This window comes from Agelaius phoeniceus, chromosome 8, assembly GCF_051311805.1.
Source record: "Agelaius phoeniceus isolate bAgePho1 chromosome 8, bAgePho1.hap1, whole genome shotgun sequence".
Classification (NCBI taxonomy): Eukaryota; Metazoa; Chordata; class Aves; order Passeriformes; family Icteridae; genus Agelaius; species Agelaius phoeniceus.
The window spans coordinates 8,578,992-8,602,484 of record NC_135272.1 but is presented as its reverse complement, the minus strand read 5'-3'; the positions used below and the strand labels follow the sequence as shown (position 1 = coordinate 8,602,484).

General features: G+C 38.5%; 1 protein-coding gene across 7 annotated transcripts in view; it reads left to right on the top strand.

Moving 5' to 3' along the window:
• DNM3 (dynamin 3) overlaps window positions 1-23,493 on the top strand; it is a 170,811-nt gene that overhangs the window by 34,691 nt on the left and 112,627 nt on the right. For 4 of the 7 annotated variants that reach the window (XM_077181929.1, XM_054638438.2, XM_077181928.1 and 1 more), the window contains exons 11-15: window positions 631-717; window positions 2,604-2,674; window positions 6,070-6,118; window positions 7,771-7,800; window positions 14,430-14,543. In XM_077181929.1, the coding sequence (XP_077038044.1) occupies window positions 631-717; window positions 2,604-2,674; window positions 6,070-6,118; window positions 7,771-7,800; window positions 14,430-14,543 (351 nt within the window). Of the gene's footprint in view, window positions 1-630; window positions 718-2,603; window positions 2,675-6,069; window positions 6,119-7,770; window positions 7,801-8,992; window positions 9,011-14,429; window positions 14,544-23,493 lie in introns of all 7 variants that reach the window. The other 3 variants (XM_054638439.2, XM_077181931.1, XM_077181930.1) reach the window with 2 other exon arrangements.

The following is a 23,493-nucleotide window of genomic DNA, read 5'->3' as shown; positions in this document are numbered from 1 at the left end:
GAAAAAACCCCAAATTTTTTATATCAATGAGCAAGTAAAGGAGATATTTTTTAAAACCAGAAGGACAAAGAACAAACAGATTCTCTGGTATGTTTTCAGTAGAGTTTCTAGGTTTTTTTCACTTTTGTCAAAGTCTGCAAGATTTGTCACTTAAATTAACTGTGCTGATGCTCTTCCCAGTGGTATTTGCCAAATTTACCAAATTTCCCTGTGGTATTTGCCAAATTTACTGCATCTTGCTTTTTTCAGTATTGTTATGTAAAGATGTTGCCACAAGGTGGAGCCTTTAAAAACCAAGAAATTTGGAAAGCATTTAAAGCACCAGTCTGGAATTAGGCCCAGTAGAAGAGAGAGAAACCTCACCCCAGATAGACTGTGTTTCATATGGCCAAAGTGTATTTTCCTCAGTATTCCCTGGAGGAAAAGAACAGCAACAATCCAAATGTTTAGGTCTCTTCAGTCCCTGAACAATAGCAAGTAAGGCTTGCTTTTTTTGCAGTGTGCTTAACTTCTAGTCCCAAGCATTTATAATATTTGCTTTCTTCCAAAGAGGAAAGCTGGAGGCTCCCCTGTTTGTATTCCACTGAAGCCACTCTGCAGGTGTAAATTTCTGTCAATTTTCTGTTTCAGTTGGCAACATATCCAAGGTTGTGTGAGGAAACAGAAAGAATTGTTGCTGGCTACATTCGTGAAAGAGAAGAGAAGACCAAGGATCAGGTGAGAATAAATAGGAGATGTGAGAATAAATAGGAGTTTGGGGAAGAAGAGTTCTTACATCCAAAGTGCAGTAGGACAGTGAAAGATTTAATTTTTTTCAAATAGGCTGCACATTTTAGAGAAGAAAAAAAATTGCTTCTTTACCACTGAGCTTTGATAGGGACTAGAATTGTTACAGAATGGTTAAGTAGTGTTGGCTTGTTCCTGTGCCAGTGTGCCAACTTGTTAGCTGGGCCACTAAAGCTGTTTGTGGGAAATCAATATTGATTAAACAGATGCACAAAGGAATAGCTTATTTCTACTTTGTTTCCAGGTGTTTTTAACATACCCATCCCATGCACCCACCCCTCAGCTTAATTACAGTGAGGCTCACAAACAATTGTACTCGAACCCAAGAGGGAGTCACAAGCTTTCCTTCAAGTTCAAAAAAAGCTAAAAACCAAATTAAAATTCAGAGAAATTTGGTTAAAGCATTCATCACTTAGCCAAACACTCCAAATCCAGGAAATTGCAAATCCGAGATTACATGTGAGAAAATCCAATGGAAAGGATTTGGAATTATTGTCTGGACAGTGCAGAGTGTGACAATAGAAATATTTGGGGAAGAAGAGCTCAGCAGAACTCTAAGCTGTTCTGGATTCCTGGCTCCCTAGTCCTGTCCGTGTGCAAGTTAAGGAGCTGTGCAGCACCTCCTGCTGCTTTAATCTGTGCTGAAAATGTAGTCATAAAAATAATTCAACAAAAAAAATTATTAGCTGGGCTTCTACTTGCAGGGAGTTCTAGTCAGAACATTATTATCTCAAAATTTTGGAGAAAATAGAAGTTGTTTAAAATAATTGAGTTTTATTTTCCTGTTCTTCATTGTATGTACATACCTGACTATTTCTCAGAACAAAGAACAAAATATGGGCTTTCTGTAAATGCCAAAAATTGACCAAATAGGTTATTGTCACATTCACATCATGATTTATGATGTTAGCAGTTATCCTTCAGAGATAAGAGATGGAGAAAAACATAGTGGGGATTTGAGTCTAAGTGAGGCATCTAATATCTTGTGGGAATTGTGAAGAATTTGGGAGTGATGCTGTATTTGAGGAGCAGTGTAGAAATAAGATTGAAGAGATGAAATGCCACCATTTGGTAACAATAGGTTCCTTCCTTGCTCCCTCTGATGGAAGCCTGAAAAGACAGGGGTGAAGTGCAGTCTCCTGCATATTCCAGATCCTCTTGGAGGGTGGGAGGGAATTTTTTGCAGATATCTTAGCAAGTTCTTTGCTGAGTTAGATTGTCAAGGTCGAATCAAATTCTCTGTGGGCTGCTGAAAGACTGACAAGTGATAAATACACAAATCATTGTGTTATTTTGTTGATAGCCCATCTCTCAATCCAGATGTGCACACAGAATGGCTGGACTGGACCTTTTCTGGGCCAGGACTGGATTATTTATCACTGCTTTGTGTGGTACATAAAGTGGAAGTATATGGATTTTAGGTTTAAGGTTTAGGCTCCTTGCTGGCTTGGCTGGAATGCTCCAGATAGGCAGAATTTGCTTAACTTGCAAAATGCAGAGCTGGAATCTATGTATTCTCTCTGCCTCTGTATGATTGATCTTAATGGAATGGACAAGGGCCAAGAAGGTGAAAAATGAGGTCTGTTAGGAAAAAAAGTAGGAAGAAGGAATAGGACTTCTGTAGTCTAACTTATTTAATAAGCACAGAAACAGAAGCAGTGGAATTTAGAAAATATTGCTTTTGGCTTGAACAGTTAGGAAAACAATATTCAGTAATGCAGAGACTCAAGAGTTCTGGTTTTTTTCTTCCTTCCTTTTCTTCAATCTCTCTCTTCCACCTTACCCATCCTGTTTTGCTCTCCTGCCTCCCATAATAGATGCTGCTGCTCATTGATATCCAGGTTTCTTATATCAACACCAACCATGAAGACTTCATTGGCTTTGCAAAGTAAGTACATGGAAAATTTGTTAGAAAGACACTGCCAGGATTTTTTGTTTATTTGCTTGGCATTTTTTTATTATGCTCAGAACACAATTCCTGAAGTATGACAGTGAGGATCCAGGCTGCAGAGTCCCAAACATGCAGGACCATGCTCTTTCTCAATAGCCACAATGTTGAAGTCTGTCCCAGTTGCAGGGGAGTCTTCACCCAGTTCACAAGCCTGGTTTCACTGAAGCTGGAGCTTGTGTCTTAGTCTGGAGTCACACACATTTCAGGACACAGAAATGGATATTGGTGGTCTTTCCACATTGTTATTAATGCATACTTTGGAAGCTGTGATTCTGTGTGAAACAGTTTTGCTCAGAATAATGGATGTCACTGAATTCTAAGTGTGCCTGCTGTTTGGCTGCAGAGAATAATAGTAGCAGAATGCCCTGCAGGGCCTGGCTTGACGTTCTCCTCACTTAATTGAAAAGGCTGTGAGAATATTTTCCAGAATGTTCTCCCTCAGTTTCCAGCAATTTGTGCCTCAGGGACTTCATACCAACATTTTGACACTAGTAAAAACATAGAAGATGTCTTCACTCTTTGAAGAATAAATGTTCCTTCAGACACATTCATGCTGTATTTGCTATAATAGTGATAGGAATCACAACAGGTTTTGGGCTGTGTGAGATGCTGGCAACAAATTTGGGCACCACAGTAGTATTTGACTGTGGCCAATTCTAGTTAGCACTGTGAAGGAAGGTGCACATCTTTGGCAGTGTGCCTTGAAGGTTTAAAACATGGAGTTCAGTGAGCTGAGAGGGGAGAAAGCAAAGGCAGGCACCGTTTATGTGTTTGGTTTGAGCAACTTTCTCTAGAATTGTTTGTGGGTCCTAGATATTGTTATCAGTTCTCTTGACAAATAACAGGATGTTGTAGGAATGGTGGCTGGCCTTCTAGAGGTCAAGATAACAACCTGCCTGCTATTTACTTCTCTTCATCCTTTTCTGACAGGAAAAAGGCTGCTAAAAACACTCCATGTATATTCATGGTGTGTATTGTGACCTTGGGAAGTCACATAGTCCCGCCTCCCGCTCAGAGGAGGGTCCTGCTGAGTTCAGACCAGGCTGCTCAGGATTTTGTCCAATCAGATCTGGAGGATTCCCAAAACTGGAGATTCTCCAGCCTTTCTATGTTAGCCTGTTCCAATGCTTGCCTCACCTCACTATGAAAAGACTTTTCCTTGTGTCAAGTTGAAACTTTCCATATTTTATAGTACTGGATTCTGGAGTTCCAGGTGTATCTGTACCTATTGCATTATGTTTCTCCCCTGGAAAAATTCCTCTCATGGGTGTTGCTCCTGCAGCCTCCATGGTCCTTGCTGCTGTGTCTTTACAATTCCCAAGTTCAATTTCTTGGGAAAGCTGCTTCCTCTTTTGCCAGCTGAGATCTGGAAATCCCCAAGTGCTGTGTATGGGGCATAAGCAGATAACAAGTGACTCTTGGATTAAGTTCACTGGTAAGTTTAAGCAAGGGTTATAGCAAGCTAGGTTGGAACAGATGGGAAGGAAAGTAGCCTTGTTGACTTCTGCTCAACTAAAAGAGAAAATTTGGATAGCAAAGAAGAATTTGAAATATATTCACTAATGAGACAAATGGAGAAAAATACTAATTTGAAACTATAAGTGTATTATTGTTACAGCAGTTATGTTAGAGCTGGAAAATGAAATAAGTTGGGTAGCACAGGGACTTCTGCAGTGTCCAAACATCCTGGACTACAGATTCCCCAGATTCCCTGGTGTTTCCTTTCCTCTAGCCCCTTGTCTCATGCAGCTGCAGTAACAGTGTAAGTCTGTGAACCATAAGAACGAGAGCACAAAATATTACAAACTACTCTGCAGCACTGCAGGACCTGAGGCAGGTACAGTGCAATGTGAATTGTCTTGAGAGGGATTTAATAAGGCCAGTGTTTAGAACAAATTTGCATAGTTATAAAATTGCAAAATCTTAGAATATTAATGTTTTTCTTGTTTGGCAGAACTAATGGCAAAATTCTGGGCTTGAGTTTGTTTCCAGTTGGTATAACTCAAGAACAGCTACATGCTTCAATCTGCATGAAGGGTAATTTGTATTTAGAACATTAAATAGAAGACCAATTGCTGGGCTATTTCTAAAAGGCATGGGTTTCTTAGTATGATGTTAATGGTATAATTAACTTTTCTAAGTTGATAAAATTAAGGAAAAAAGAAAACTTAGATGTTGCACCAGGGACATGCAGTGTTGTTTGGTCAAAAGGATCAGGATTATCAAGCTGATCACAGTGAGTAGGCACAAGGAATAAATACCCTTGTGGATCTCCCAGACAGCATGTGGACTGCTGGCTTGATGGTGTGGTCCAAAGGGCAGGGTCAGAATTTGGACTAGGGTTGAGTTGGGTGTTTCATCAGTTCTTTGGAGCAGCAGCTGTGCACCAAACAGCAGCATTGGCCACAGGCTCTGATCCAAGCACACCTCTGCCTTCCTCTGTCAGAGCAGCCTTTGGAGCTGCTGGCATATGGATGCTTCTGGCTTCAGTGAATCAGTGCCTGGTGAAATGGTATAATCTAATCCAAACAAAACTTCCTGTCACCAGTGAAAGGCTGGTGGCTGAGTAGCCAAAGCCTGCTCTTGGAACGCTTTTCTCCTTCTTTCCAACAATATTTTAATTTTGTGGCCTAACACAAACTGCCACATAATGCGAATGCTTTTAGAATTAATGGCAACTTGTTTGGTTTTGAGACAGGAGTGTGTTTTGTTTCAGGAACTGGGATTACCAAAGTTCAAGAATTGAGCAAAATATTTTAAATATGGTTTAGTTTCAAATGTGCTCTATTCTTACAAGATTTCAACTTTGAACCAACTTCATGAAGGCTTCATCCATTGGTTATATTTACACCCTCAAAGTGCATATAAATATTAGAATAATATCCAAAACAAACTGTCAAGACAAAGCTATTAAGGAGCCTCCAGCAGGGGAGGATTTTGTTGTACTGCTCTAAATAACAGAAATGGCTTGCTTTCTGTCTTTTCTGAATATTTATGGAGGCTAATGTTTCCAAAGTTACCCACATGAGCCATAATTTCTCTGTGCTTTTAGTAACCTTTACCAATGCAAGAAGGATGTTGTTGCAAAGGGGATGATTGGTAGGAGCTGACTGCTGTGCATGTCCCTTCTGTCCTTAGCAGGCAAATATAATCAGGTAGAAAAGCAGTTGAAATATGCACATAAATGCAATGATTTTCCTGTGTTTCTTTTGCTGTGTTCATCTAGCTTTCTCTGCTGGGGTCAAAAGTAACTATTACTGCTAAAATTATTGCTCAGGAACTGGCTTAGTTCAAGTTTCCTCAGCATAACTCTTTTCCTCTGCTTCCCTTAGTGCCCAACAAAGAAGCAGTCAGGTTAACAAAAGTGCAGTGGGAAATCAGGTAGGCACCTAACAGAGAATGGATAATGGCATGTGCAAGTTAATCCAAGCTGTTTGGTTTTCTTGGCTGCATTTTCTGTTTTAAGTGTATCATTTACCTTTGTTTGCTTCAAACATACATAAATGTGTCCTCATTGCCTTGTTTTGCTGAACTTTTCAATGCCACCTGACTTCCATTGTTATCATCATTTGCTGTTTAGCATTTCTGCTGCTGCTTGCACTGCTGGTGAGTGTCTTCCCTCCCATGCTGTTCAGTGCCTTGAATCCTCATGTTACACATCGGTGTTTTGTCATTAACTGCAAACTTGTGAATTTCAGAATCCCAAACGCTGGTGAGTACTTGCCTGTGTGTGCTTTGTGTGTTTTGCTACTCCTGATGTGTTCACAGCTGAACTGCAGTGAAGGGCAAGTCAGCAAGCAAATGTGGATTTGCCTTTACCTCTTCTGAAACCTTTCAGCTGACACCACACAGTTGCTGACTATGTACCATAGGCCTTTCTCAAAATAAACAAAGAATTAGCGGTTGATGCTCTCAGGTTAATTAGTGTCTTCACTGAGATTCATTAATGAAATTGTTTGTTTCTTTTTGTCATGTAAGAACATGGGATTAATTCTGCAAGGTCCTTGGTGCTCCTGAGCCTGACTTCCCTCTCTGCTTTTGTGTGGCTCAGGGGTTCTCAGTACTTGGCAGGATCGGTCCTCTTCTTGATATGAGATGAAAATAAGCAACATGTTACAATTTGGAGAGTTTCTACTCACTTTGAGGTTTTTGCAAAGTCTTAAACAAAAAAAAAATGTTATGGAACTAGTACATACTTGAGAATGAAATAAAACATAGTAGTAAAAATAAGACAATGAAATTTTGTTTAATTACCAGTCTTGCATATCTTCCTGATGTTTTCACATGCAATTTGGTCAAACAATGCTCAGGAGGTTTCACCTCCTGATCAAAGTTTTCAAATGTGACAACTGAGTTTAGATCCAAGCAATAAACCTGAAATTTCAGAAGGTCTCCTACTCTGCTGCTATTGTAGACAAGAGTTCTTGGCAAGAGTTGTAGTCATCTTTTTGGAGCTAGAAATTCAATCTCTTCCTCTCACCAAGAAATTGCTAGTTATTTTCAGGATATTTCTTAAAATAATCCAGCAACTTCTTGGATGTGATGGTTCCCCACAGCCTGACCAGCATGAGTGGCATTTTTGATATAATATATGGTTTGGATTAAAATGAAAAAAAACAAAAAACCCTGGAAGGTCTAAACACTGCAATGGCTTCAAAGAGCAGCCTCTCCCCTCTGAGGAGAGATTTCCTTCTTATCTAGCTGTGCCGGAACATGTGTCAAACACAAGGACTGTCATCACTTTGGAGTGTCCCATAAAAGGAAAAGCAACCAATTATCTGGCTCTTCAAAAATACACAAATAAAATGAATGATTTTTTAATTGAGTGAATGTTTTCTCTCTAAAGAAGTGAAGAAAAAGCTTGGCATTTTCAATTCAATGTTGAAACTTGGTTACTTGTGGTATAAAGGACTTTGCTGAACCTTTTATTGTAGAGATAATAAACAGATGTTTGTAAGTTGATTGTTTGGAGTTGAAAAGAATGAGAGAATGTTTCTGAAATAAAACTTCATTTTTGCAATTTGCTATTTCAGGGAACCAATCTACCGCCTTCAAGGCAAATTGTACGAGCTAAGTTCTGTAAGCTTTATTGTTGCTTTTTCATTTAGCTTCTCAGAGGGCAAAATTTGTCTCTAACTCATTGGTTTGTCAAGTACTTGCTGCTGAACTATTTAATGTTAAGCTGTCTTGTCTGTAACACTACCTCAACAAAGTGTAATTGCAGTTCATCACTTAACTGCTACTAACCTGCTGTTACCAGTCTGAACTAGTAGAACTTAAAATGTTGTAGAAGACTTTGCATCAAATTAACATTTTTGTAGTTTAACAAGTTTCTCAAACTAAAATGACTAATTGGTGTTTATTTTATTATATAACTGGAAAGCAGTTTTTATCTGATGTGAGTGCCTCTATTCATAGTAAACCTCTCTTTGTAAGGTGGGCAAATAAGTTTCTGGTAACCAAAAGGAAACATTAGCTCTGGTGTAAATGAACATGCTGTTTATGGGTACAGGTACTGTTCTTGGTGGTTTGTTTATGTCAAGAAATTACTTTGGATAGAAAAATGAGTTTTATGAATGAAAATATTTAAAGCCTTTTTAACATTCTCTTCATAGCACCAGGAGGATCAATATATCACGGACAGACTCTTTTCTAACCCTTCCACTTCATGAGTAAATAAATATGTGAATGTCTTTAATATTACTAATTAGAATTAATTGTCTAAACTGCAGTTAATTTTATAACAAATTACTATTGGTTCAGTGATGGTAAGGTGTAAGAAATAAATTTGTATTGTGTGTATTCTTTGGCAATATCTGTGATTAAAATGTACATTTTTTCAGTTTGTTGCCATCATCAAATTCTATTAGTTGTTGTTTTAAAGTAAATTTATGTTCAGTTATGGAAGAAGGCATCACTGACTTTAGCAGCAGTTGAATTGCACCCCGTGGGGAGATCAAGATCACTGAATTTTCCCAAAATAGTGGGATGCTCATTTGCAATGATTTGCTTTTCTTTTTTAGTAGCTTGCTTTGGGCTGGAATGATGCAGATAACTATTAACTATTTCTGTGTATCTTGGAAATAAGATGAGCACAGCCACACCTTATTTTTGGACAATAATGCAAATTCCTCTTAGCATGTTTTTCTCCTTTTTCCTCTACTACTAATTTATCCTCTCACACTTAATCTTTGGCCTTTTTTTTGTTTGTCTTTTCTTTGCTACCGCCTGAGGTTTTGACCTGACTCCACAAAGTTTCTTTTTAAGCCACAGGTTAGTCTGTCTTCTCATTTGCTTGGAGTACTCTGTGCAATGCTTGGTTTTACACAGCACACTAGCAAGGCTTGGCTCCTGAAAGCTGACCCACTCTTAATTGTGTGTGCTGTGTGCTCAGATTTGTTTTGGTGACTAAAATTCAATGTTTTAAACTCCCCTTCATGATAAAACTTTAAAGATGAAGGTGTCATTGCTCCATGAGCCCAGTTATGTGTGTGAGAATGCAAGACACTGAAATTATAGAGGATTATATATCATTTATAGGAGATTCTGTGCTTGGCTTCTGTGGCAAAATCTGCTGCCCTGTAACTGGAGAAGGGGCTTAATGTGAACTGTGAGTTTCAAGGCACTGTCCATGTGATGTGGAGGTTTAGGTCTGAGGGGTTTGTTTGACCTGCCTCTCTTCAGTGTTACACCAACAATCTGATTAATTTTCTGATTAATTTCTTCTGGACACAAGTAGCATTCAGACCCTATCAGCTCTCTTGAGCTATAGTCCTAATAAGTAGCTTTTCCCCTTGTAACCCCCTTTTTTTTCTTTTCTTTTAATCCTGCTTTGTAGCATACTTTGCTGATTCTTTTCTTCAGATATACTTGAATCCTATTATCTTGCATGACCCAGGAAAAAACTGTTTATAGAATTTTTCTAAGCAACCAGATGGAAATGGAGACTTGTGCCATGGTCAGTGAGGTGGTTATGAAAAATCATGGCAAAGCTGTTCTGTTAAGAAATGTCAGTATTTCTATGAAAGAGGTGATGCCCGTGAGCTAACACATTCAAAAATATTTCAAAATTCAGCAGCATGAAACCTGCTGGTTTTGAGTTTTCACTTTATCAAGTCTAGAGGAGTATTGCTGTTCTAAATGGCCTCTATTTATTTTTTAGGTTAATATCCCTTCATGTTTGACTTACCTCAATCTTTGTTTAATTATATTTGGAAGTATATTTCAGTTTTTTTACCCCTGAGAGCTTTGTTCCAGTAAAGACTAAATTTTTCTTTAAAGCAGACATGTTTTTAGGACTTCAGCCTCTGTCACAAGTTTTAAGTTATGTAATACATTGTGCAGTGATTTGTAGGGAAGCAATGTCACAAGATCTTGGTTGTGTTCAGTATCAGAGCAGATCTGATCAGTTTATGCTGGGACATTTGGCAAATTACAGTGAAATACTGTAGTAGGTTTCCCCTCTAATACTTTACAGCTTCTGTAGTGTGAGGATCTTCATGGCTGAATCCAAAGAACCAACAGCTTCTAAGGATGCCTCTCTGAGTAGTTTTTGTAATTTTTATTCTCTAAATGTGCCTACTGTTCAGTAGCACATGTTGTAATGACAGTGGTTGGAAGATGGAGTGGTACTGGGAGTTGTGTGCTGTGCTCAGATTATTTCAGTGGAGTTACACAACACAACTTTAATGGTGTTACATTAGCAGTTACTGCTGCTTGTGTTCTTGTGGGAGTGTCCAGTCTCATGATCCTCACTCTTGTGTTTCTCTCTGCCCAGTTTCATGTCTCGCACCTATCTTGAAGTCAGCCTTCAAATACTTCTTTAGAGAATCAGAAAGTGTCCCATTTCTTTCAATATATTTCTTTTACAAATGTCTTATTTGATTTAATGCTATTAAAGTCATGCAGCAACACATAAATTGTGCTTATTGTGTCAAATCCTGCTTTCCTGTTTATCCATGAAGTGGTGGAGGGTAAGAACAACAAATATGATTTGGGTTTTGTGCAGCTGAACTATGAGAGTGATTTCCTTCTGGCTTGTTCGTGTGCATTCAGGGGCTCTGAGTTTCATTTTTCAGTCACCCAGATTAGGTATCAGGATCCTGAAGGAAGGAACTGTGTCATCTCTTGTTCATCCTGTGCATGGAGTCCAGCTGCCTCTCAGAATATTGTCTGCAGTAGCTTCTGGCTATGCCCATGTTTTTCACCTTCCTGAGGTTCATAACTTATGTCACTAACATCCGCTCTGCGCAGAATGACATTTAGAAATAGGATAGGAAAGAGTGAAATGGATCTCTTAGATACAACCCAATGAGAAAAAGAACTAGTGAGAACAATAATGAAACACAGTGCTTTCATTTTTCAAGCTGAAGTGCTATAAAACATAGCTAACACAGCAGTTTAAAAAACTCCAAAATAATAACTCTCCTTCAGAGTTTTTTGAACTTCAAAAGTGTCTTTGAAAATCTTACCATAATACTGCCTGTGGAAGAACACTTCTAAAATATGGCTTGAGGGTTTGGTTTTTTTGTTTTTTTGAGAATTTAGCTAGCATCTAATGTGTCATTCAGCTTCTCTGGAAAGTGAAACTATGGTTCCTTAATCTCACTTTTTCTTGCATTACACCTTGATCCAACATCTCCCTCCCCTTTATGTCCGGCACTGATGCTGAGTCTTCTGGAAGTGTAGCTTTTTGGAGTTAACAGAATGTGCCTGAGAAATGGGAAAATTCAATGAAAAGGACTTGAGGCTTAGTACATTAAGCTCTTCTTCTCCCTCTTGATGGCCCCTGGAACAGCTTCCTAGTATTTTAGATTGTTGTGACCTGTTGTAGAGTCCAGGATATTTTAGAGAACACAAAACTCTGTTTCCCCAGAGAGGTATAGATAAACAGGTCTAGAAATTTCACATGAAAAGCACACACCCAAATATTGCTGTAGGTTGGTGTCCTGCTCTTCTGCAGGGTTGTGGGGGAATGACAGCTGGATCTAATCCTCAGCACACAGGATTTTTGAGGAAACTACTGGCAAATTCCTTCCTTTATGAACCAGTGACCAAAGATTGTCCTAGCAAGTCAGCTTGTTTCTGTCCACACCCCATGATGGTTGCACATTTGTGGGGAGATGTGTTGGACTGGAGCATGACACAATTCCTACTTTTTAGAAGTATTGAAACCTTCAGTGCTTCTTAAGTGCTTTGTATAGCCTAATTTTTAAAATGTTGGCTTGGTCTGTTCTGAGACCTCTACTACAAATGCCTTCTTGTGGAATTGAGAAAATGGGACTCTTATGAAGCTGTTACAGAGCCTGTGGTAATGGTGAGGGAGAGGATGGAATAAGCAGAGTGCTCCTTCCCATCCCTTCCCTTTGAAGTGCTCATCACCTATAGGGTTCTTGAACCTGCTGCTTAGGTGTTCCTGCCTGGTTTGCTTCTAGAAACCACCTCTTTATCTTCACTGACATCTGTGTTCAAATCTTTTACCTTCCCTGAGATATTTCTCCAAAACATTTTTCCCCAAACCAGGTGCTGGCCAGGCTGCCTGGGCTTTCTATGTGAGCTTTGCATGGAGCAACATGGCATTTTCAGTTCAGACAATGTGGTTCAACGGCATCTTCTCTCCCAGCCTCTTTATAGAATGGGCACATATGCTGTGAAGGATTTAGTCTGCTGCACAAATGCAGCTCCCCTTGCTGCAGAACTAAGTTCAAGTGAATGCAGAACCTTAATTTTGTTGATTTTCCCTGATTTTTTTTTTCCTTACATTTTTTATAGTTCAGTGCAGAAAGAAAAAATAGAATTAGTTGGGTTCCACAACTTGTCCTGTGGCAGCTGCCTGAAGGCCAGCTGTATATACATGTATATAACATGTATATATACTGGCTGTATATACATGTTACTTGTTTCCTGTTAAAAACTTACTTCAATAAACATCACAAAATAAAATGAGGATTTGATAGGTAATCAAGTTCTTATCAGTGTTTCCCTTGCACTTAGGCAAGCATTCCATGTGTGTCTGCACTCACTGATGCCCCTCTCCACTTAAGTTCCCCCCTCAAAAACCACAAATATTAAAAGTCCTGACCCACTTTTGTAGAAATCTTTGTGGAACAGGTTATTCCGTCTAATCTGCTTGTGCCATACCTTTGAGTCTCTTTACAGGAATCATGTCCTGTTCTCTCATCCTTTAATGTGGCTTCAGAACCAAATCAATGCTCTCTTAGAGATTTTTGTACAGGCTGAAAACTTACAGCCTGTTTTTGGATCTTCAGGACATTTCTTACACTGCTGGCCTGGTTGGTAGTAAATGGGAAAGCACATTTATCTTCCTTGAAATGAAACTGATACTCTTGGATTATGTGCATTTCCATACCATTTCCTGCTTTTCAGGTGCAACTTCTTTGGTTTAGTTATCAAATAGAATTCAGTCCCTTACCCTGTGCAGAACCAAAGCTGTTTTTTTTTTTTAAGAGCTTGCATGAACATCCAGGCTAAATAGGAGTGAATTCTGGTTCTGAAACTTCTATAGATGGCAAAGAATAGATGGTGAGCCATGTTCTTCTTTGCTGAGTTGTTGGTATTGGAGTTACAGGTCTTGTGAAGCCCTGTGAGAGGAATGTTGGTCTCATAGATTTCTTTAAATACAAGAAGAAAGTAATGTTTGATCACACAAGTCAGAGCCTGTGGAGATTGTTGAGAGGGGTCTGAAGGGCTTCTCTGAGCACTTTTTTGTCTCAGTATTCCATTGGCAAGTGAAGGGTGTTGCTGTGGGGAGAAAGGGAAGAGCTGAGGATCCTTGCATCTGTGATTAGGAGAGTTCTGTGGTCTTGTTCAGAGCATGATAGGAAGGAATATTTGCTCCCTCATTTATATTGGAAAACAGTGGCTGTTCCAGTAAAATTGAAAGTTTCCATCTCATCTGTAAATGAATTTTCATGGTTATTCTCTTCTGCTGGGGAGTTGTCTAATTTTTCTTTCTCTGTGCATGATGTAGCCTCCTGATCTTAGTATTTATAGGTATGTTCACATCTGTTCTTTCATCTTTGGCTTGTAGCTATGCTATAAAGTTTTGCTTTACCTTTTTTACCCCCCAATTTTTATTGCTGCTTAAGGTTTTTTCCCTCTTTTCTTTTTCTCTTCTCTCCTATGAGAAGAAAATGGCTCTCACATGCTTCTCCTTACAGCTTCCTGCCTTAAATTTAACCTAACTTTAGAAGACCTCTCCCCTTTGTCACTCCATACAACCACTTCTGAAAATCCCCAGTGTGTCAGAAGCCACTCACTTTACCAGAATTTAGGTGCTTTTCCTGGTATCCACCTTTAGAGATGACCTTAACAATTAGACCAGAACAGTGTAGTCAGAGATTAATTGTGTAGGCTTTCAGAATGTGTTCATATACTGCAAATAAATATCTTCAACCTTACCTGATTCTTATCACACTCCCTTGCTGTAAGTACAATGTTCTCATAGTTTGGCTTCTCTTTCTCTAATCTTCAGACTGAAAATGTAATACTCACTTCATTACTATTGGTTTTTTTTGGAATGCTGCAAAAACTCTTGAATTTCCCAGAGACTGAAAAAATGCACCTGTTTGTGTTTCATTGAGCAAATCTTGATTTAAAAGAATGAGTGCAGCAGCAGAACTCTGTCAAATGAGTAATGAACTAAACTTGTACCTGACTGCACCTTGCATAGGTCATCCGGAAAGGCTGGCTCACCATCAACAACATTGGCATCATGAAAGGAGGATCCAAGGAATACTGGTTTGTCCTGACTGCAGAGAGCTTGTCCTGGTATAAAGATGATGAGGTAAGGAATGAGGAACGGTTTTTTTCTTTTGGGGAAAACCCCAGTATTAATACAGTATTCTGATATCAACTTGAAATATTTTATCAGTTTGTGTAAACTTGAATGGAGATATTGTTTTAAGGTTTTAGCTGTGTTCTTTAAATTTCTGGTTTGATTCATGGAGAATGCTGACTGCCTAAGACTTCTGTTGAAATGCTGATAACAAACACAGGGTGTGGTGTGGAGTATTTTTGTTTGTTTTACTTTTTTCTTCTCTTCCTGTGATTTCCACACATTTTTTTTAAAAAGGAAAAAATCTCAGGATGTTTTGAAATACTCTCTTTATTGTCCTATCCTTGCTTTGGTTGCTCTTGCACATCTACTGCAAGTTGATAATAAATTGTCTGGGTAAATTTACTTCTGAAAGTAACTACAGCAATTGATTTAATGAAAACAGCTGTTCTCTGGTCTTGTGTTCTGAGAGGATGAAAAGCCCATCTGCAGAGTTCTGTGGTTGGTGTAGATTTTCAAATTTGACAAAAAATGCACTTTCTTGGGTGATCAGTAAATCTGAGGTGAGTGATATGGAAATGAAGAAAAGGACATCCTCATTGCTCACTTTGGATATATTGTTAGGCAGCTTGTCTGTTCTGTTTGATGACTTTTTCAACAGTGTGTAATGATACATTTTATCCAAGACTCCAGCAGTATTTTCAAGGTTAAAACAGGATTATGTGTGCCATCAGATTTATGGTAAAGCCTTTGTGAGATTTTAAGGTTTGTGTTCGTTTTTGTAGAAAAATAGGGCTAAATTTTAAACAAATCTATTATTTCCTATTTGGGTCATCCCCCCAAAAATTTTTAAATGTTTTTAGTAAGAAATTAGTTCTTTTTAGGATGAACCAGTTCAATGGATGGAAGAAGCACAGGTAAAGAGAAAGCTTTAAATGAGCTCTAAAGCATCACTTAATCTTTTCATCTTATTCTAAGTAATAATCAAAACACTGGTTGATCCCAACAAAACAGGTTGATGGGGACTGTGCAAATTCATATTCTCTTTAAACTACCATGGTGTTTTACTGCAGTGAACTCTCTGGAAGCCCTAGGGAGAAGGCCTGCAGTGCATAAGGCAGAGCTTTCTTGCCTCCTGCAAATCTAGCATGTGGAACTCCTTCAGTAATGCTGCTGGGGGTGGGAACTCTGCTGCTCAGAAACAGGTTTTTTTCCCCCCAGTCTGTAGCCATTTCAGGATCCACCTTAAGGCAGAGGGACAAACTTGGTTAATCTTGAGGATTTTGCCCCTTGCCCTTTTATTTAAGTTTTAAAGGGATTCAAATTTAGTGTAACAGGAAAACTAGTGCATGTCAGGCAGAGGGGAGGAGCCAAGGGACAGGTGTCAAGAGGGGAAATTTTACTCTCAGATTGCTGAAATAGAATTTGAAAAAAATGCAAAAGTGACTTTATGAATTTGAAAATTTGAAGCTGTTGTTTTTTGTGATATGCTTTGAAGTTACTCAAACCAGCTTTCTTAGGTAAGATACAGGCAACTGTAACTAAAACAAGCAATGTGGCAAAACTAACACACCTGCTGTGTTTTATCTCAAGCAGTTGGAGGTGCATCCAAGATGAGCTGTGGCATTACTTTTAGGTAGTTTGATGTTGTTTTTTTAAATCTGATTTTTGTTTAGTGGGAAATATAACAATTCCTGAAAATCCTAATGGTACATCTTGTGCTGTGCAACTTTAAAAAGAAATAGTTTTGACAATCTGCTGGGGAGAGTCACCTGGGAAGCTCGTGAAAGTACTCAGAAAGAAATGCCCACTGTGTGATTTCCATATGCATATTTTAAGATAATGTCTCTTAATTGCCAAACAGTTATTTTTTGAGTCGTGAAAATGTCAGTTGTTAATTCAGGCCATGGGAGATCACTTAGGGATTTCTTAGAGTGGTAAGAAAATAATTGCATAGGATAATAGCAGAGTACTATTCCATGCTCTGCTGGTGAAAGAAGTTGCTCCTTAAGTACAGATTAGCTGTATAATTTGATTGTTCTGTCGTGGAAAAGAGTTTAAAAAGTTATGATTTTTTGTGGTTGTTTGGTTGGTTGGTTTTGTTTTGGTTTTTTGGGGTTTTTTGTGGGTTGTTTTTTTTTTTTGTACTGGACCTTCTTAGTAAGACTGAAAAATCAGTCAGGCTCCTAAGCTGCTGGCTGCAGTGGCTGCTGTGTGGGGGTGTTTCCCCCCAGTGAGATGTGCAGTCTGGTGATGTGAGAAGTGATCCCTGTGTTTGTGTGTCTGGCTGTGCCCTGCGAGGTCGTGGGGAGTTCAGAGCCCCAGCCCCTGCTCGGGCTGCCTTCCCTGGCTGGCAGCTGGGGTCAGCTCTCACCTGGCCTCCCTTGCCGTGCTGAGGAGTTTGTGCCCTCTGTGCCTGTAGCCAGTGCTGCAGCAGCTGTGTACCAGAGAGCTCTGACAATGTGCTTTGCAAAGCTCAGAGCCTGCTGGGGCCTCCAGGGCTGTGTACCCCCTCTAGTGTAAGCTGAGCCTGGTTTTTAGTCTGGAATTTGCTCTGAGATCAAAATCACTGGTGGTGGCTCGCTAGTGCCGTTAGAAGGATGTAAATTCCTTTGTGAGGTGCAGCTTTGTAAGCGATAAATCCACAGTACAATGTATTTAGAAGTGAGTTGCTATGGCAAAAGATTTCAGATTTTCCTGTATGATATCAATATTAGAGAAGAAAGTATTGGTTTCTTCACACAGTTCTTTTTGTCAAACCCACACCAGGATTTTATTCCTGATGAGAGGGATTCTGTGCCTAAGAATGGGTTTTTAGACTTGCAGTTCTGGAAATGCCAGGTTGGTGTTTGAGCAGTGTGCTTAGAGCAGTTACAGTATTGGTTCTGGGAGAACTGACATGGATTAGTTTCTGATCCTGCATGCAGTTGCTTCTGTTTGTAACTTTGCTGTGTGACCAGTACCATGACTTTGTGCTTTTCTACTTGAAAACCAAGCAAGGAAAGTGCTGTGTACAGGCTTTGAGGCTGCTGTAAACAAGTGCAAGATCAGCACACTCTGTGACCTCACAAATACAGATTTGTTTCATAGAGTATTCTGTGTAATCCTAGCTGAAGCATTATAAGGCACACCTTCACACACAAATTATTAAATCTGAGCATTTTAGCTCTCTGTTGTTGCTGTATTGTTAAGTAGCAGTAACTAAGGTTCATTTGAGAGTCAACCTGCAAATCTGAAGTTTGTGAATTAGCCACTTCTGCATTAGGATGAAATGGACTTTGGGAATGTGGAATGTCATTCTAGCTTGTGAATAAAAAACTTCATCACTGTAAAGATATAGATGCCATTTGTGAAGTGGTGTAACATTGTTACAGTGCAGAGTCATAGAATGTGATTTTATTATTCTTTCTAAAGCATCCAGAGATTTCACTGGCATTATTGCTGTGCAAAGGATGCCAAGCTGGACTCTAGGATTAGGATTTCTAAAAATGTGAAATTTACTTTGATGGGGAAAAGATCTCCTGTAGTCTTATTTCCAAAGAAAATATTTCCATTCTGTTTCAATAGTAAATGATATTATTGTCAACATCCAGTGATGGATGCAGTTTGTATTATAATTTCACAGTTTGTTCCCAGTTGTGAAATGATTGAGATTTGAGAGCGAACTTACAAAAATCAGGGAGGAGGTGAGAGAGTGGAAAAGGGAGAAGTTCCTCTACGGTCTGACATTGTGTATGTTTACAGAATGAGCTTGCCACACAACAAGCTGCTCTTGGCTTCTCTCAGGGAGTGTTATACAGCAGGAATCGAGCGATGCCTGGGAGGCAGACGGGAGGACAGAACATCCGGAGGTGCCGCAGGGCTGCGGGTAAATCCAACTTACTGTTAGTGAGCTCCTGAGAACAGCTAGGAAAAGAGTACTATAGGAAGCACAGTAAGAATTTCAGCAGTGGGTTTTATTGTACTTGACAGGCAGTGCTGCTTTGACTCTGGGCTTGGTGACTGAGCGGCCGAGTGAGGTCCAGAGGACTCCTGGCTGGAGCTGGTGCTGCAGACGCTCTGGGCTGTCAGAGCAGGGTCCCACTGGCGGCTGTCCCTCAGGCTGGGTTGTCATGCGACTGCCTGTCTGTGCCTGCTGTACAGGTGAGAGGATGTTCTGCACAGCAAGTGTAGACAGGCAGACACATGACAACTCCGTCCAGCCAGTCCCTTGGAGCCATCGCCGCTGCTGTGCAACACTTTGTGCCAGTCCACTTTGGGGGGCGTTTGGTGGGGGAGCACACATAACAGAATTCAACTTTAAAACATTGGCAGCTGCAGAACAAGAACAGAACTTGATTTTATTCAGAAAAGAAGCTTGGTACATGAGTTATCATTGTGCTGACACATATCAGGGATGCGATTTCAACAGACTACTCACGCTGGACATTTGGAAAAGCAAAAGAACCGAAGCTGTGGTTTATTTTATATGCAATACATGCAGGGTTGTGCCTGCACGTTCTACTCACACATAGTAATTTAACCAGATGTTTTTACTCTTCATGGAAGCACAGAAATACTGAAGTTCAAGATAAAGGATATGTTTATACAGTGCATATTTTCTAGGAGCAGATAAGTACAATAATCTGGGATGTTAAAAATAAAAATCCTTCTGTATAAATGGAGGCTGCAGCTTGCACATTAACCCCATTATAGGGACTGTGCTGGAAAGAAAACTGATTGTATTTTGGATAGATTTTGCTGTACATGTATTATATTCCTTTTAGTATTTTGGTTTGCATGTTATCTAAATTTTGCTTTGTCTCAAAATCTGTACTTTCTGACAAAATAAATTAACCTCATAAAACTGCAGTAAGTTTTTTTTCAGTCAAATACAGACTTTACTAGAGATCCAAAGCATGCAAATAGTATCATTTCACATCACAAGATGTGCTGCTTTGCTGAATTTTCTCTATACCCTGTCCCTACACACAGTGACTGTAATCCAACTTCGCAGTGACATTTGCAACATTTCTGGGGTATTGTTTCAGAAGGTACAAAAACCGTTGGAACCTTAAAGGGGAAAAGAATAATTGTATTAGTCTTCTCTACAGATTAAATGTTTCTGGTTTGTAATGGTGTTCTTGAATCTCTGTTGCTCGCTAGTGCCACCATAGGTAAGCAACAAAGCTGTGCTTTCAAACCCTTCTCAAACATACCCCATTCAGAATACAATTTTAAATCCAGCCTGAAAACTGATTATAAATTACCAGAGATTAAAGGTGGGGATAGTGCTGAGGTTTTATGTTAAACTAATAAAAAGTCAATATGTAATTATTCAGGTGTTCTGTCTCTAATAATTTTGCTGTAAAGAATAATATGCACTTCGGTTAATATACAAATTGACTATACAAGTTAAGTCTATCAATTATATGAATGAAATTTTCCTTGAACCTAACAAGGTGGAATAAGATGTCTTAAATGAATCAACCACAAAAAACAGCTAACTAATTCAGAGATGAAAAATTAATTTCAATACATTAAATACTTTGTCTTTATAAAATGCTTACTTAAATTTTTATAGCTAAAAGTAAAATTTTAAGGGTATGCTTTAACTTGCCATTTCTTCCTGTCTGCTTTACCATTTTGAAGAAAAACAGAAGTGGAAAATTAAACGTATTTTAAAAATAGATATAATACACTGATTGTTTCATAGATCTAATCAGATTTAAGTTCTGCATTTAGTTGCTAAAGAAATGAAAAATCTTTTATCTGGAAGAAAATTAGGTCTGACTTTCTGTGTTATGGATGCTTCTTGAAATTACAGAATTGTACAGTCAAAATTGTTAGCAATCTATTATACAAAATATTGGAACAGCAGAAGTATGGATTTTCTAAAATAGGTTTTCAGTTAACAACTGTCAGGGAGGTTGTGCTGGGAGGAAAATTGTAAGTGGAAACTTTGTGCTGTCTTTCTAATAACTGTACACGAGGAGAATTCATCAAAGAATCAGCAAAAAGCTTTACATTTCGACAGAGGCAAGTTTGTTTTCCCTTCAGTTAATTCACTGGGTGCTGCTAGACATGACTAGATGAATATCTCCACTTGATTTTTAGTTAAAAACTGAAATTCCTTGAAATTGTAGTTAACTTGCTTAAAGGGCTTAACATTTTTGTGTGCTGTGTCTGGTTGACATACTAAGTCAGTAAAGGACTTGAGAATATTTTAGAATACTCATAACAAAAAAAAAAAAATCTCATGATTGCCAATATTATATTTACAGAAACTTTTGTTAAGGACCTTTCTTTAAATATTGGTACCTTGGAAACTGAATTGAGATATGAATTCCCTCCAGTAGTGTAGAGGACTCTTTTATTTAAGGGAAGGCTGTTATTTTTAGATACTGCTTTGCAATGCTGTGTAAAATGCAGTACAGAACTACAGTAGAATAATTCAGGAAAGTTTCATTCTTAACTCTGGCATTTCCTGTCTTTTTGTAGGTTTAAACCTGACCCTTAATAGTATTTCAATTAAGATTTTTTCCCCCAAAATAAAGTACAGTTCAGGAAACAAAGCCTTTTACAAGTAAAAGTAAAGTTATGCTCTTGATTAAAATGTCTTATTTAAAAAACCCAACACATTAAAGTTTAGGGCTTTTCATTTTCCAATCTGCTTAACAGATTTTGATTGAAAGTTTATAATGAGCATTCTATGTAGAAGCCTAGAATTTTGATGCAGGTATTTTACTATTTTGGTTATAATATTTTCCATCTAGAAATGTTACTTGGGTGGTCTGGAGGCACAGTGATAGTACAGGAAGGGGGGCAAGGAGCGTGGGGCGGGTGGCAGTGTCTTCATGCTCTGAAAATACAGATGCACTGAATAGCACTGGCAATGCTCATACAGGAGACAGCATGCAGCTTAATGACAAGGCAGAAAGATGGCAAATGACATGGGCTTTTTAAAAAGTAACTAGTTTTTTTCACATTTGGATACTTATTTGATCTATATTTATTTCTGTAAAGTTAGCTGACTTTTCCCCACCTTCTCTCTCTTTTTCTTTGATTTTTAACATTAAAGGAATAGTTAGAAAAGGTTTGAAATATTTTCTTCCTCTTCCCTATTTAATTTTTTTTAGTGCACTTAAATAAAATACACCCCCTAAAGATGAAAGTAAGTCTATTGTGTTGAAACACTCACCTATTTTAAATATTCCTACTGGCTTCAATGTGCATTTTATGGTAATATGTATCAGTTCATACAACAGGCTTAAGCACTGGTATTGTCCTGGCTTTAGAGAACTCTCACCATGATTTGTATGCATTGGGTCCTGCTAATTTCTTTTTTTATTCATTACAAAAAGTAATATTTGGTGGTATTTTGTTTTTTGTTTTTTTTCCTCTTGAAATATTTATATGCAGCCTGTTTGTGTTTGTTGACATGCCTGGTTAAAGCATCTTGTTTTATAACTATTGAAATCTCTTCTCTGTGACTATGATCAACTAGAAATTGTTTCAACTAAATCAGCAGTCTTTTAAGAACCACAGAATCATTTAATTCACTTTGAAAATGTTTTGATTACTGAGCTGAGGTCGATATACTTCCTTATTCATTGCTAACAATACAGCCTTTCTTTCCATATCTGCTGCTTTGCACTCTGCATTTCCCCCCCGCCTCCTTTCCAAGCCCCAAACCAAGGGGGCCTCCTCGATCTCAGCCTTACAGTCTAAAAATGTAACTTTGAAGAGTCATGGGTGTATGGGAGGGGAATCACTTCCTAAACCCAGAAAGGTCATTTAAAATAAAGATTAATGCAAATAGCGGACTAGAGATAAGAGAAACACTCGTTCCATATGTTTCCATCGTCCTTGCTTATTAAGCAAAAGTTAACACAGGCTATCTGCAACACTATTTTCATGGAGAGCCTATTATTCCCTGGATAAAAGTATTTCCTTCCTTAATTTCTAAATCAGAATTTTAAAAAAAAGTAGCTTTGCAAGTAAGCATTAGAGAGAAAAAAAAATTGCAAATGGTCATATTCCCCTTGAAAGCAAAACTGAGCGAGTTTCTTAACAAGATTTGGAAACATTTTTCTACCGCTTAAGCAAAATCGAAGTCAGAAAAAGTTTTCAGATTTGTGATGCCTAAGACAGCAATCATATGTAAAGATTGAGAAATATTAATGCCAGTTTGACTCTAGTTCCATTCCTTTAATTTCTTCCTCTTGCTTCAGATTTCCTCTTAATAACCACAATTATATCTGTGTTGTAACTCCACTTTAAAGCAGAATGAGAACAAAAATTTCATCTACTCATACTATAATGGATTAAACCCCACTAAGTTAATCCTAAAAATAATCTTCTGCAAAATAAAAGGAAGAGAGGCTGAATAACTTACAAGTGTGTATATACATTAAAAAAAGAGGTTTTTGGTCAAAAGAAAAGTTTTGCTTGGAGGCAGAAATGACAGTGCTAGTCCTTCCTTTGTAAGCTTTAAGGCAGCCAGTCCAGGCACCATCACACCAACACTACATGAGCAGTCCCCCCAAAAGTTCCTCTATTGATTATCGAAGGAGCAGTGGAAAAGGTCAGCATAATATACAGATTTTTTTAATAAAGAAATTCTAGCATGAAGGCTGTCTAAAATACAGCAAACCTTCTGCAGAATCGGCTGGTTGCAATGCTAATGGCTGCATATTTATGCTAATTCTTTTTACAGTACAGCTATTCCAAGCCTTCCTGGCAATAATGAGCACCATATAGGTGGGATATTTTTCCGGTTGCAGTAGTTTGTTACTACTGTTAACTTTAGGGGAGCTGACTCTGGAGTTCGGCTGGTATCAAATTGCAGCCCAGACTTTTTGTATTATTTTGTCCGTGGGGATTTCATTCAGCCTCAGGGTTTTTTTCCCCTACCAGGACAGCTGGAAATTCACCAAAGCAAACTTCTGCATTGGTTTACAAATTCCATTTTTATCAG